General features: G+C 40.4%; 1 protein-coding gene across 16 annotated transcripts in view; it reads left to right on the top strand.

Annotated features, from left to right (window-relative positions):
• ARPP21 (cAMP regulated phosphoprotein 21) overlaps nucleotides 1-16028 on the top strand; it is a 144607-nt gene that overhangs the window by 55081 nt on the left and 73498 nt on the right. For 11 of the 16 annotated variants that reach the window (XM_072853703.1, XM_072853698.1, XM_072853707.1 and 8 more), the window contains 2 exons: nucleotides 11789-11897; nucleotides 13730-13831. The exons of 1 other annotated variant lie outside the window; for it this stretch is intronic. In XM_072853703.1, coding sequence (XP_072709804.1) covers nucleotides 11789-11897; nucleotides 13730-13831 — 211 coding nt within the window. The remainder of the gene's footprint in view (nucleotides 1-11788; nucleotides 11898-13729; nucleotides 13832-16028) is intronic. 4 more of the 16 variants (XM_072853708.1, XM_072853712.1, XM_072853710.1 and 1 more) reach the window with 2 other exon arrangements.

The following is a 16028-nucleotide window of genomic DNA, read 5'->3' as shown; positions in this document are numbered from 1 at the left end:
TATAATATTGGCCCAGTTGGAAGGTTTTTTGGTGCCTCTGAGATGCATCGAAAACTTTGGGCAATAATAAGATGTTATGTGTATTACAGGGGTTCCTTATAATGTAGGGTTGAACTGTATGAGCAGGAGACATACTGTACAGTATATACTTTGAATAACCTACAAGACCTTCATAGTTATGACGTACAATCTCTGTTATTCTGTCTCCTCTGTGTAAGGGTGGTTTGAGTCACATAGAGAAGAAAAATTCTCGTTAGGTTTCTGTTGTGTATACACCGAGTGATCTCGTTGTAGATAACATCTATGGTAGTAGAGGTGCACTGTGCCCATTTCACCATCGTAAGATAAGAATCTGAACTTTGGTACAGGATCTTACAGACTTGTCAGTAAAGTGGCATTCACTGAACATTGGCAATTTCAATGAGGAATAGTTTCTAGAAATTTTTTTTTACCCTAGGCTGAAGTGCCAAGAAGACTTCCTTGAGATGCCAAATGTTACAGCCTTTCGAGCATGCAGAAAAGTATGCCTTTCCCCTTGACTGAATAAGGTATTCATGGTTGCTCAGTGGAAATGACTTCAATTTCTTTGAGCAGTTGTTTGCTGATGGGAAAGATGGAACGTATTCCACATGCAATTGGTAACAGCTCTTTTTTAATTAGGTATATGGTAGAAGTTACAACTGTGTACCTGAATGCTGCTTTTTTTTTTGTAGAATCTCAATCAAAGCAATTCAATGTTTGCCAGAGAGTTTGAAGCACAGTTTTGGGTTCTACCCCCCTCCGCCCCCATCATAATATAGAATAGTTACCTGGCAAATGGTTTGCTGTATGGTATTACATCTGCTTTTAAGCACCTTATGCTGTCCTTGATTATCATATATGTACACAGAGTAATGATCTCATGAGAGCAGAATCACTTTTATGAGCCATATGATGTAGGAAAACATATGTGAACACCATTATTTCTGGGTTTATTTCTTTTTCCTTGGAGTCTTGCATTACTTTTCTTCAAGGGACTATGGAGTCCGCTCTATTCCTCTGTTTCCTATTGTAGTTACCTCTTTCCTGTCTTCACTACAGAATAGTTGCTCCTTGACTACCAAGAAATAAGCAGAAACTGAGGATATCTATAGTTTCCCTCTGGTTTACAATTGCTGTTGCCCAATCAGTTTACCAGTGTCATATGTTACAAATGTGTAGAGAAATACAAGGACGTGTAGGAGATGTATGCAACTAAAACGGAAAAAAACCTGTATAACTGAGAAATAACGCTGTAATTGTCTGAGACGTTTTGTTCTAGTTTAAGCTGAACTAATACATTATGCAACTAAGGATTTAGTAAGAACATAATAAAGCAATAATGTATAATAATAACTATGAGCGTATGTAGCTACATAAACATATGTAGCTTTGAAGTAACAAATTATGTTGGTTTTCATGGATTTTATTTCTTGAGTTTTTCGTACAAAAATAATCTGTTTATTTCGGTCTGGGGTTAAATTAGGAACGTGATTAGAAAAAACTTTTTTCAGTGCAACAGTAATCCTGTTTAGGATGCAAGAGCCCAGTGTCCCAGTAGTCATTGCTGCAATGCTTAGGTTTTAGCCTTTAGCTTCTTTCTTGCCTTTCCTGCTGCAGCCCAGAGCTGGGCAGCAGATCCCTGCATGCCGAGCAGGGGAAGGCCTTCACATCTGAGAAGGATGGAACTTCCTAAGAAACGCTTCTGAAAAGCATTAAGGGGAATTAGATGTTTTGTGTTGAGGTTCAGGAAATGTCTGCCTCCAGCAGTGGCCTGAGCCTCCTCGTGAACTGCAATGCCGCGGCTTTTTATCGCAGGAGAAAGCCACCTGATGTGGAGGAATTGCCTTTCTTTTATCCAGTCACGTGGTGACTGGAGAAGTAATTCAGGGTGTACATATGTTAATAACTGCTAGGGATTTTAGCAATATCTTAATATTATGCTACAGGCATTTGTTTCAGACATAAAGTTGCCACTGTTCCACTAAATGCGTTATTTGAGGTTATACATGCTCATAATTTCACTGCTTGATGCTCACCTGGAAGAGATTGAGCGTTTTTTCCCCCAGTCTCTATTAAAAAAAAAAAAAAAAATTCTTTATTTTAATGATACTTGAATTAGGACAGCCTTTTTTCTGAGCAAGCATTCTCTCATTTTAGTCACATGCCTGTTTTTTGCATGAAAGATACAAAAGAAAAAAATAAAATACTTGGTACACTTAAAGTTGAGCTGAATTTGACCCTTAAATACTGGCTTCATTCTTACTTCAATCAGTATAAGCCATATACTGGACCCATGGAAATTACTCTGTAAATGAGATGTTAGGGTTAATGAAACAATTCTAATAGCTTCAATATTAAATTTTCATCTAATGTAATTTATCAAAACTAAATTGTTTATAATTAAGGTGGACATGTACTTTACAGCTGTTCTATACTGTAATGAAATATTAGTTAAGCATTAATCAGAAGACATCTATGGGGGTTTTTTTGGTTTTTTTTTTTTTTTTTTTTAATCCTTACAATCACACCACTTAATAGTGTAAGTTTTGATAAACCTAGAAGGTTATAATCACCTGCTCTGTGTGGGGAGATGGGAGGTTACCCAGGAAGAGTGTGCTATGGAATAGCAAGTAGGTAACTTGGTTGAGAGAAGCTCTTCCTTGCATGAGTCATTAACCCATGTCTTTATGTGCTTGTCCAAACTGTAGCAGGAAGGTGCCCATTAATCAAGCTGCTGTTTGGTCATTTATACTTTCAAATCACTGGAGGCAGATCTGGAAATCTGAAATGGCCCCTGTGCTTTCCTCAGAGGTGACTGTGCATCAGCAGTAGGTGAAATAATGTCTTTAAATCTGGGCATTTCAGAAATGAGGTGCTGATATATAAGCAAGTGAATTTTAGAGGTTGTCCAAATTGTTTTTTAGTAATTGCCTTTTACACTTCTGTTGCCTGCCTCGTGTTTAATGTAGGAAATATGACACGATCACTAGAAATTAAAAAAGTATCATGAGTTTTGAGAAACCTTTGTCTTTATAGTTGTTGGGAGCCTTGCGAGGCTCTCTCTGATAGGTTACTATAAACAGGCGCTCTTTTTCAGGCCAGTGATTGTTTAGGGGATGTCTTCTGATCCATGAGTCTTTCTGCTGGAGATGGGGAAAATATTCATGGCCTGAAGTAAAGTAAGCACAAGAATTTTTTATGGTATTAATTTGTGCACATGGGGCATTTCAAGAGGACTAATAGTTTCTTCATTAGCCCATTGGCTTTTGGGGAACCATCTTGCCTTCATTGGTAGTCTTCTAATCTTGAATTTGCTTCCTTTTTTCTCTCTCTTCCTTGTTAATTTTTGAACTTCTAAGATAGAAAAATGTAATTTTAAATAGATCACAGCAGTTATGCAACACTGTAATTTTGAGCCACTTAGAGTATGCCACATCCTTAAAATCAAATATTAATGAATTCCATAATAAACTATGCTACCACTTATGAGCCTCTACTAGCTGGAAATAAATTGATGCTGTGCAAAATGTTCAGTCTCGATAGACATTCTGAATATTAAGAACTAAATCCAGCCCAGGGGAGTGGGAGCAGAAGAAGCAGGTCCTTCAGGTACAGAAATAATCTTAGTTTGATCACAGGAGGACAGCAAAGCATTTTGAAGCTCCTAAAAAGCCCTCCTGTCTGAGAGAGGGCTTTGCGCTTCAGACCTGTGTGGCAGAAGAGCTGGTCTCTTCAGCACACCTTTGGCCTGCCAGCATCTCCTGTGAGTTCAGAGCTGGGTTCCCATGTTCTAGCCCCAAAATACTAGGCCAAATGTTGAAGCCTGTAATCAGGCACACTCTCAAGGAATCAAGGTGTGCTACGATTTTTGCATCCGTAGATTAAAACCGGATGATTTGCTGGAATTAAACTTTAGGAAAGCCTGTGAGGGTCATGAGTTGTGCTATGATACCTCAACATTAGATTAGGTTCTTTTAAATACCATATACTCTGAAAGCCTTCAGGATCTGGCCCTCTGCTTGGTCCTCACACAGAATAACTTGACATGGAAGAGATTCCGCATACATCATCTCCATCCATTCTGCAGCCTTCACCTTTGCCATCGTTTTCATAATGGGAAACGCTACTGGTGCCAGCCCCACTGACATGGTGCCACTGAGCATCTTGAAGGGGTGGGCGAGAATGACAGAATGAACCTCGCTCCCTCTCAATGAAAAACCCAGGGGGACATCACTTCCATGTAGTGTTACTGGCTCTTCCTTTCAGTCCTGCCAGAGCTTTCTGCAACCCAAATTAGAGGGAGAGAATGCTTGTCAAAACAACTTGTGACTTTTCACATCCTTGTTGTTTAGTAATAAATACAGAACATGTTTAGAGTCCAGATGCTGTTCTGAAAAAAATGTTAAAGAATTACAGTCTTTAACCAGGAAAAATGTAGCATTTGGTATTTGAGGGTTTTTTCCCTTGTGCTACAGAGAAGGTAGCACCTTTAAGGAGCTGTCTCGTACAGGGTTGATTTTTTTTTTGATGGCTTTCAGTGTGCTTTTGTGATCATCACAGAAGTTCTTAGTGACTCATACTATAAAAGCAGCAATCTGTTAATGAGGCATTTACCTTCAAATGCTTGAAAGGTGGTTTTAAGTATTGTGATAATATAACTGCACTGTACTTTAACAATTATCTGTATTTAAATTCTCACTCTGACTTTTTGAAACTGTGTTTTAGCATCCATCAGCCCCTAAATACGTGAAACCTATTTGAAGGCTGAAATTCTGGGCCTTCCTTCTTGAAAAATGTTATTCTGAGAGAATTTCGTCAAATAATTTAACCTCTAGGGCTGGAATTCTGCATTTCATCATTTAGTTGGGGCCTTTTGACAATGATGATATTTGCTTCCAAGTTCTGTAAATTCTCGAACTCTCAGAATATGTTCCCATGCCTCCATGATCAAAACAGTCATTTGTACTGCAGATAATAGAGTTTTGGCCTGCCAGGTAAAGCAAAGAAACAGTAATGCTTACGTAGTTTTACTGTGGCGATAATGCAGAGCTGTAGGAGAGCCTCCAGCATAAAACCAAAAAAGCACAGCATGCAGCTGTAGTAGATGTTCACAAACTAGCAAAGCAAGAAAGGCCACCATACTGTGTCACAGCATGACTTCAAAATAGAGGCCAACATGATGTTGGACTGAGCAGTCGGTTTAATTAAAGACAAGTGCAAATAACAAGAAAACACTGTTAAACCATCAGAACACCTGCATAAGAGTGCCCTAAATCTTCACAACTTCTCTAAATCCTGTCAGCAGCAGTGCTTCAGCCCCAGTCTTCCCATCCCATTGCTCTCCTGATGGCATCCTTGTGTAAGAACATCTTGTTGGTTATTCATTTTGTTTGCCAGATGATGATCCTGCGAGTACCCAGGGGTGGTGTTTTGCCTGTTCCTAGCCCCATTACCCTACCTATCTTTTGCTTTGTGTTGCCGTTCGTTCAAGAGAGGAATATTAACATGCTGTCCCCCATTACGTAGATTAAATGAACATTGCATTGCAAATGTAAAGTTCATTTTTTTAGACTCTTGCACACCGCAGCGATCTCCACTTTTGAACTTGCTTTCCTATATTGCCTTTCTTCAAACAGCTGCTTCACTATTACCTGTGAGACTTTTGCAGATGACACGCGCTACAGCACTTGCTAGATTTTTTAGCTACATCAGGCACTGTACTGGCAAACCCATCTCTTCCACACACCGTGAGGTTGTTGCTTCTTTCGAAAGGCATCTTGCAACAGCCTGTGTGCTGTGGTGCTGTCGGAACCATATGCCTCATAATAAAGATTTAAGTGCTGTATATATGTCAGCCCTGACAATCCCAGACTGTTTGTGTGCTCTGCTAATACAGTGACTAAGTCTTCAGAATCGTAACGTTCAAAGCTCATGCTTGTCTCTTTCCATTTGTCCTCTTGGTGTGGTATCTGTGTTTCCTGTTTCTTAGCCAGTTATTTCAGAGCTAATTAACTTATTTTAAATGAGTGCAGATTTTTTTCCCCCAGCATTTAATTTCTTACCTCCCATGCAAATAGAGGTCTATGAAACTGCATTAGTTTGCTTCTAAACATGGCAGATGCAACAAATGCCCTGTGACTTCCTCAGTCCATGTATCCTGATAGCTGTTACCACTCTGCAATATGTTTTTAAAATCTGTAATTTGATTAAATAGTGAATACTTGGTTAAGGTACTTAGGCTTTGGGGGTTTTTTTCGTTGCTACTTACAGTGGTTGACTCAGAATCAAAAGCATTAAATGAGCACATAATGGGGAATTCTCCTTAAAGAGCCCATGTAAAAAAAAATGCCTGAGGGGTGAACTCTATTTTCTGTCATACAGAGATAAATTGAGAGGAACACTACTGAAGTGAATGGAAGTAGCTCACATTAAAATCACCATAATGATAGTAAAAAAAAAATTTTTTAGAATGGATGTTGCTATGAAAATCTTTCCTTTCTGACACACAGAAAAGCTAAAAAAAAAAAGTTTTGCTGCTTATTCCAGCTTTACCATTTCCAAAATATGGGCTTAATTTTAAGGAATAAGTCCAGAAAAGTGTCTTTGTTGGGGCCTTGCTTAAGTAAGGACTGCAGATGGCTTTTAAGTAACTATAAAATGAGAAAGGTAAATGATAATGGCCAACTTGCAAAAGAAAAAGCAGACACAAAAAAACATCTAAAAGAGGTAGTGATGGAGTTTTGTTCTGCTATAGATTTGTTACTATATATCTGAATCGCTGTTTCACAACATGACAGCATGGTTGAGGTTGGAAGGGACGTCTGGAGGTCAGCTTGCCTGACCCACCCCTGCTCAAGCAGGGCTACCTAGAGCTAGTTGCCCAGGACCATCCCAAGGATGGAGACTCCACCACCTTTCTGGGCAACCTGTGCCAGTGCTCAGTCACCCTCCCAGGGAAAGCATTCCAAGCACAGAAACAAGAAACTTGACCCATATCTTGAAGTGACCATCATAATGATCTCCCAACACAAAAATGAGGCTGAAAGACTTGAAATGATCATTGGCTGCATGAGAAGGAGCACAGCCACAAGAAATGGGAAAGCAATATTGCCCTGAGATTTTTGTCTGAATACTCCAAGTCTGGACCTGATACTGAGGTGAAGTATGCAGAAGTGCTCCTGAACCAGGGAAAAAAACTGGATAGGAGGCTTAATGATGGCTGTTGCATACTGTGTCTGGCAATTGGGGAAACTGATCACTCACCAAAAAGTTATTTTATAATCCATCCTCTTCCTCTTTTCACTGTGAAAGAAAATGGATTAGGAAAAGATTTCCAAAGATTTTGAGTGATGGGAGCAGACTTTGCAGAAGTCCACAGATGCTCAGAGGGTTTTGGAAAGCTTTTCAAGGTGAAAGGTTTGGGTGCTGCAGGACACCTACCGAAGTTGGTTCCCTGTAGGTATCCTGCTGGCACCTACCTGAATAGCATGGTGCTACCTTGCTAGGCAGGATGGAGAAGAGAGGCCGTCTCGGCTGCTGAAAGGGCCCATGCTTTCTGGCGGAACTGGGGGTGAAAAAGGGGCTGTGCAGCTGCCTGAGGATGTGTGTCAAAGAGCCCTAACTTATTCTGAGATCCAGTTTCTCTTAAACATTCGTAGCACCTGATCAAAAGCTTTACAGGGAAGGAGGAAACATGCTGTGTGTTTTGTTCTGAAACACGTTGCCAGAAAGATGACTGAGCTACCTGACAACTTTAGGAAATATTAAATGAGTTCTTATGCAATTGTGTTTTTGTGAAGTTGCATTTTTAGGACACAGATGTCTTGCTTCCACCCATACTGTCAAGCAATAAAAATTTGGATGATCAAAAGGTTATATTAAATAAATTAAAAAAAACCCCACCAAATAAAAAGCCACCCCAAAGTTTACTTTTTTTTTTTAATAGCCTGTGTGATTTACCCCTCCCTGTGTGTTGGTTTCTGAGTCTTGAAGGTATAATTGGGTCATACTTTCGGGTTTTCTCAGGACAGTCCCCAAATTGCAAAAATCCTGTTGACTTACAAGAGAATTGGTATTTTCTCCAAAAGATTTTTTTGGAGCAGTGGGGTTTGAGGTTCTCAGGTGATTCACTGATCGAAGACATGGGGTCTAAATGAAATACTGAATGTCATACGGGTGGGCAGCACTTGTTGTAAGCATACGTTTGTGTCTCTGTTTTCTTGCACATGATCGTTAGCATGAAGGTGGGTGTACTGTGGGGCCAGAGTCAACCCACCAATATGGGATAGGTATTGTAGATTGTTTTGTTTGGGTTTTTTGCAGAAGATCCCTAAATAGTTAGAGTACTCGAGTTAGCAATAGGGTCTTCAGAAGTACTCAGTGTCTCTTCAAAAAGGCTATGCAAATCCCATTTTTACCACTTTACCACTTAAAATTACACTGAGGTGTGGTTAGGATTTGAAGGTGTGAATTAGGTAACCAGTGTGGTAATGGTGAATAAGTTCCTGGTTTTACATGGGTTTGTACTAATAATTGTAAACCATGTTTTGACTTGAGTAAGATCTTAATTTATGTCAGTACTGAAAATAAGCTTGAGAAGTTCACTCCCTTAGGTGCATGAACACAACTTGGTATATTGTGCAGACTCTATTACTGATAGTATCAGGGCTAAAAAAGCTTAGAAGAGAAGTAAATGTGATTGTTATTAATTTAGGACTCGCATAAGATGAATTCACTGTATCTGCTGTGTTACTGTAATTATATACTGTATTAGTATATTGATAGTATACTGCATCTTACTCAAAATTACATATTATTTTCTTCCATTTTCAAGCAGTTGATTCACCTGCAAATTCATAAACTAATGCAACAGACTTCCCCAGAATAACCATAATGTCTCTGCTTCGTTTTAGCAAATGCATTATACGGTTACAGGGAAATTTAAAGTTGTGAATGTGGAACTTGCACTGACTCCTGTCAGAGGACCAGACCCAAATCTTTGCAGAGTCAACCTCTTCTCTACCCAAATTATTGGGGCATTTGGTTCCACTCATTGCTTTTAAACATTGTTTGCCCTCTGCATCCTACTAATAATACATTTTTGCAATAGATGTTAAAAAAGAAAGTGCAGTAAACGGTATTGAAGAAAAAAACCACAAATGTGTAAATAACACTGGACTCTGATATCTTCTTTAAAATAGTTAGTTTACATTTCTTTCAACTAAATGACTTTTTCTGATTTTTAATGTTTGAGGGAGGCCTGCAGGTTGGCATGCCTGAAGATACTTCTTGTTGTGGTATTCTGTTTCTCACTTGACAGTCTTCCCTCAGGCTTTGCATCCTTACTGAGCTGGTCATGGTGTTTGTAACCTCACTGGTAATGGTGACCCAGAGTTGCAGTGACAACTGGGAGGGAAGGACCTTCTCATGGCGCTGGTAGTACTGCGGCGCTCCATAATGCTCTGCACGTTTGCAGAGTCTCTCTGCCCAAGCAAACTTCTTTTCACAACTGGAGATTAATCGCCTACTGGGCTTGTAGATTAACTTTATTAACAGGCACGTACCAGATCATTAGTTTAGGCTCGTGGCTTGATCTCACGCTTTTCCTAGTCTCTTCTGACAAGTGGAAACATTTTATAAATAGTAAATGAAGTGAAAATGGGATTAAAAAATAAAAATAATGCTATGAAGTATGAAAACCATGTTGTTGTCTAAATAAATTAGTGGTTGGAGGAGACATTTTCCCAAATTGCTTTTTCAAGCTTGTTTTTCTCTCTAATTTTCAATTACTTTTTTTTTCCTCTGCAATGTAAAATTCTAGTTATTTATTATGCTTGGTATATAGTTTATTAGATGCTCAGTAGATAGTTTACAAGTATAAATTTTACACTGATAGAACAATTGCAGAAATTTTGTTTGTGCTTTAGGATGTACAAACAGAAAAATAACATTCCTCAGCTGGTCCTGTCAAAGCAGAATATTTGAGGGAATGAATCTTCATTTTTGGCTGTGCAGGTACAGTGCTCATGAATGGGAGCAAAGGCAGAGCAACGCACCTAGCAATCCATTAACAGGGCTTTGTAGCCTTTCTGTTTATGAGGAAACATCACTAATGACCCCTTAGGTTAGAAAACTATGCAGAGAGCCATGCTCCTCTGGCCTTTCCCAATCAGAAGGCTAATAGGGCATCCGGAGAGTCTGCTGACTTTCAGCTGTTGGGCCCTATATCTGTTAGTGCTAGCACAGATGATGGACAAAGGCTTCTTGAATTCTCAAAATCTGTGGAAATTGGGCTGGTACGTTTTGTTGCTTTGTCACAAAAATGCAAGTTGTGAGCAGAAGTGGGAGTCCTTCAAATTCATACAGAAAGAGAGGCAGGAGAGCTGCTGTCTCTTAATATTGTATTTCTAACAGTTCATTACAAATGTTTCCTGCACATCTGACAATGAATTGTAATGGACTGTAATTATGGCATGAATATGTGCTGTATTTTGATTTAAAAATCATTGCTAATTAGTAAAGTGCAAATCTGAATGCTATAACAACCAAATGGTGGCCAATTTACACATCTGGTTTAAGTTTCCATTCTGAAATAAGATGAAGCTGAGGTTTTTATTTTAAAGTTTGTAGAGGACTTTAAACAAAGGCACTGACTTCTGTAAATTCTACCTTTTGATTTCTTCACAATTGGTCCAATAATGTCAATGGAAGCTTTGTGTCTTGTTTAGATGGGTCTCTAGACATGAGCATCTCCTACCAGTACTGCTGTTAGCAGCGCCTTCAGCACAGAGTGTAAGGTTTGTGTTCCTTGATAGAAACCTCACGGTGTGACACAGTGTATTACTGCTTTTACAAACCAGCTTGCGCGTTAGCAGCGCCTCAGTTGGGTGACAGCAGCCTATGAATCCCAGCTCAGTTCTCGAGGCCATTGGTCACCCTATCAACACCGGTGGTGCTTAAAACATTACAGGTTTGGGTCTGGGAGTGGTGCAGGCTGGAGTGTTATTTATTGACAGCTATGAGGCGTTGGCAGTGACATGAGATGCTTCTTAAAATTTGCTTTTTGCGCAAGGTGAGGTGACATGAGATGCTGCTTTTTTGCGCAAGGTGAGAACACAGAACAACATCCTCCAAGCTTACGAACTTGAAATGTTGAGCTTTTAACCTGTGGGGTTTGGCTTGTAAAAATAAATAAACGTCTGGATGGGTTTAAATCGATGAACTAATTGGTACTCTATGATTGTTCTGGAGTATTTTCCCCGCTTAATGGTGATGAGGTAATATTTTGTTTAAGCAAAACACCACTAGCCCCTCCCATTACTGGTTTTCTGTATTAGGAGTGAGGAAACTCTTGGTTTTATTTTTAAGATTTCTATCAGTTTTTCCTTACTCTTAAAGGTGGATAGGCTTCACTAAGTGGCAGTGTTGCCGGAGGTCACAGCTACTGAAGGAAGCAAATTAATATACAGTATGTTAATTTGTTTTCCCTGTCCTTCAGTCACAGTGAGGAGAGTCTAAATATTTCAGTGACTGCGACTTTGGATTCCCGCTCCTTGCTACACAACAACAACAAAAGCTATTTATAGCAATAACAGTTAGCAGCGATACAGCAGCCTCAGACAGCTATAGGCAGTGTCTCACCATGACCACAAATGTTAACTGCTTTTGCACTGAATGCCTCTGTGAAAACAAAGAGCACTGAGAAATAAAGATCAAAGCAAAACCAAAAGAAAGATTTTTTTATTGCTATGTTTTACTTTGCTGGCAGACCAGAGCAAAGGTTTTCTGAACATTTAAAAGATGAAAAAGGTGAAGAATCCCAGAAGCGATTTATCTTGAAGCGAGATAACTCTAGTATTGATAAAGAAGACAATCAGGTTGGTTCTCGGTTCGAGAGTTGCTGAAATTTGTTCTGTTTTTGAAGGTGGGCTGACTGATGTTATTGTTGTTCTTTTGTTGTTGCTCTCCTCCTCCTCCCCTGCCCTCCTGCCCCCTTCCCGCCTCCTCTGGCGTCCGTACCACTGTGGGTAGCATTGAGCCCCGGCGTGGCCGCTTCAGCCGTGGCAGTGTGTGGGTTTGCATGGGTGGTTTGCTTGGCGCAGGACTTGCTGCATGCCCACGGGAGGGGGAATGCCGGTGGCTCCGGGCTGCGTGGAAGGCTGTGTCAGTCGCATTTCTCAATGTCTCGCCTAACTATGGTAGTTGTTCCACTCCCTACAGCTTTCTCCTTCTGTTGTACCCATTCAGAGTTGGATTTCAGTATGTACCAGTGATAAACTGATGTAGCCCAAAAAGGAAAGAGGAAAAAAACCCCATAAATAATAATAATAATAATAAAAAAATGTCCCAAACATGTGATGGTGAGGCCAGGTTGATTTTTTTTTTAACCAACCTAAATTAAAGTTTGACAAAAATAAATCAGTTTCATCTTTTAGTTCCCTCCCTCCTCCTGTGCCCTCACCACCTTTTACTGTCTGTGTAACTTACTTGCTTGTCGTGCATGTACTGTGGCAGACGTTCCCCCTCTGTGTTGCCTGTGCCATAACACTACCTTACCTTAGGTGAGCCCGATGAATAGGGGAGCGCCAGGGAAATGTGTGTGTTTGTGCTGCCTTTAAAAGCGGGTGTTGTGCTGTTTCAATCCAGTGCAAGCTGTGTATGTGGAACATATTAACAAAAAAAAAAAAATCAAAAAGGGTTCTGACGTGAATTGCTTTTATGAGAAAATTCTCACAGGTAAGACAGCGTATGCTTTCTTTGCTTAGGTTGTATTTGTGGAGGGACCTGCCAGTGAGTCTCTCATTGCCACTCTCCTTCATGTTTTCAGTAAAGGACTGATATTTCCTTTCTTTTTTCTCTTTTTTTTTTTTCCCCTTTTTTTCCTTGACTTTCAGTTGTACATAGCAGCCTTGCCAGTTATGCTGCATCCGAGTTGGCTTCGAAAACAAACCCCAAATATTTTCAGGGTGTGGTGAACATGGGGATCAGCCGAAGGAAAGCAGCATGACCTATCTCACCGGGTGCTGGAGTGCAGGGGGAGAAGGAGCAGTACTTGAAACCCAATTGCCAATGAAGCATTTCTTGCTGGGGGTCCTCCTCTTCTCCCCTCCTCCCCCCCTATGGCATAGCCATTTCCTGCACTGCGGTTTACCGAGAGGCACAAATGGCCCTTCTTTTCCCAGCGAAACTGAAGTCGAGGGTTCCTTATGGTGTGGAAATGGTTAAAACTGTCGTGCCCGATATTTGGGACTTCTTCTCCTTGTACACATAGACTTTGGTGGGTTTCTTCTAGGGTTTGCAGTTCAGCTCTTGCAGCCTAGTTTCCCTCTTTTCTTCCTCGATGTCGTCGGTAGCGCAGCGCTGCCTGCCCTCCTGCTTCTCGCAGCTGGTAGGAGAGTCGAGAAATCTTAGCAGTTGAGAGCAAGGGCACTTAGGCTTGGGGTGAGAACACCCGGTTTTAGGACAGAGGGCCCACAAAAGCCGTGCAGAAAGCCTCGTTTTGGCCACTCGCTCTATGAACCCGCGTGCAGTATCTAACTGGAAACCCGCAGGTGCCCAGCCTCGCTGGGCGCTTCGGGCAGGAATGACAGCTATCGTTTTCATGCTTCATTTGTTTAAGTGAACATTTATTATTCTCAGCTGACAGTTACTTAACGGCAGTTTTTAACAGCTCAACTTATATAACCCTCCTGGTTTTCTTTCTGCTCAGCAAAACAGAATTCTTCCATTTAGAGATGACAGACGAAGTAAATCAATTGAAGAGAGAGAAGAGGAGTATCAGAGAGTGAGGGAGAGAATATTTGCACAAGATGTGAGTAGTTGTTTTAATTGCCTCTTTAGTGCCATACCTTCGCCGGTAGTCAGACAGCCTTGCTCCCCTCCGACACGAACACCGCAGCTGGACTTGCCCTGTGGAGCTGGAGGCGACAAGGAAGGGTGATTGGCGCAGAGGGTCCGAGAGGAGCTCGAGAGGTGCGGAGGTTGGCTTCTGGAGAAGGAGGTGATGAGAGTTGCAGGGAGAAGGGTAGAGGAGAGATCAGGCCCAGCATGTTGTCTGGAGAGTGCTTATCCCGTTTCTTTGAACGTTCCTGTGGTCTAGGTTTCCTTCTTTTTTCCTTTCTCTTTTGCCAGCCAAAGAGCAGTGATTTAAATGGACACTCTCAATAATTTCAACTAGCTGTGTTATTTCATATTTGTTTCAAGCTGGATCAAATTTTGTAAGTGTCCTTCTGCAGAGCCTCCTCCTGGTTTTGTTTCTTTGGACCAGTGCTGTAGCACTAAGATGCTAAGAACAAAGAAAAGCCAGAGGTTAAACATGGAGTTGCACAGGTTTTTTGAAATGAGTGATTAAGGAACTGTATTTCTGCCATCAGGAGGAGCTGGTCGCGTTGTTGATGATTTTATTCTGAAAGGAATAAAATGAAATAGGCATTATAATTCCTGCCTTAGCAAAAAATCAGAACTTGCACAACAAGCTACATTGCTAGAGGAAAACATTTAAATACGAAACATCTGGGAGCAATACCTCATGTTCCTGAAAAAGGAAGAAAATCCTAATTTGCTATAATACTGTAATGACAGGGTCCTAAAAGGAAAAAAAGAAAAAAAAAAATCAACATTTTATTGTTTTATCTTGCATCTCAGTGGGAGCTCTGCTGCTTAGAGGAAGATGGGAGTAAACCCAATTAAAACTATTACTGAAAATCATATTTGGCAGTGTCCTTTTAAATTAAAACTGTTCATATGTTGCAGGGCTAATAGTATTATTTTAGGTGTCCTTTTATTTTGCTCTGGTTTTGGAGTTGCACACATCCAAGTTATTTTTCTTTTTTTAGCAGAATACATTGTATAGTTTTAAGGTGTGTGTTGTCTCATTTGTGATAAGTAATTTTGCTTGTTTATAAGTAGCTTGCCGCATCTAAATGTTTTTAGCCTGGCTTTTCCTTTCTCGACTGAGACAATTCCAGTAAAAGCAGAGGCCCTTTGGTTTACGTTTTGCTTTCAGCATGTGGGTCTGATGTAAATACTGTCACAGTGTATACGGCAGAGTTACAGAGTTGTTCAAGGGCTGCAAAAGCCTCTTTGCAACCTGTCTCCTGTATGAAAGTTGCTGTTTCTGGCTTATTACAAAGGAGCGTGTACAAAACAAAAAAAAATCTTTGGGTTTTGAAGCAGACTTCAAATGAGGCAAAATGTTGTTTAAAAATACCATATGGAAAGTTGTTGCCAAACTAATGCAGTTTCTATCACAAGCAGCAGCAGCTAGAAATGCCATGCTGGGAAACAGAGGTGGCTGGAAAAGTGTGCTGAAACTCGCTCCACAATGTGCTGCTTTTTTTATCTCTAGATACTTGCGTTTTAAAGACAGGCAGGCGGTGAGCATTTTAATTGCTTGCAGGAGGTTGTTGTGGTCCATTGTGTTAGCATCTCCGAGCGGCAAGACCTAAGTAACAGTGTGGTTTGTGGCAGGCATTTTAAATGGATTGGGAGTGAGCATTTTTAAAGATCAGCAATGTTAGATATCTCTCCCTCTCTCTCTCATATCCACTCATTTGCTCTCTCTCTCTGCTATTGCAGGTGTTAATGAGCATCATAGTGCAGTGAATTTCAGCAAGCTGTACTAATAATATTAACTGGAATATATGTCTTAGCTGAGCTTTTTTGAGTGGAGCACTCCTCATACATATGAGGTGTTTTTAGGATGATGTTAGTGGTTGTCATGGTGGACAATGTAATTTTTTCAATTTTACGGAAGAGAGCAATGGCTTCCAATTATAGGTAGTCACTTAGTGCATGTAAGACTTCATAGTTTTAAAGCCCTCTGCAATCATTAATTAATCCAATTCTCCCCAGGTTTCTCTGAGGTAGGTACCCGAGCCTTGTCATCCTGCAAACCATAGATGTACAAAGAGAGACAGGGAGGAATTAATCATGTGGTATTTTTATTATCTTATACTGTTTACACTGCTGTAGTCAAGCCTTTATCAGTGCCTTGCTTATGAACCTTA

Source organism: Ciconia boyciana, chromosome 2, assembly GCF_034638445.1.
Source record: "Ciconia boyciana chromosome 2, ASM3463844v1, whole genome shotgun sequence".
NCBI lineage: Eukaryota > Metazoa > Chordata > Aves > Ciconiiformes > Ciconiidae > Ciconia > Ciconia boyciana.
This window is presented reverse-complemented; position numbering and strand designations above follow the sequence as displayed.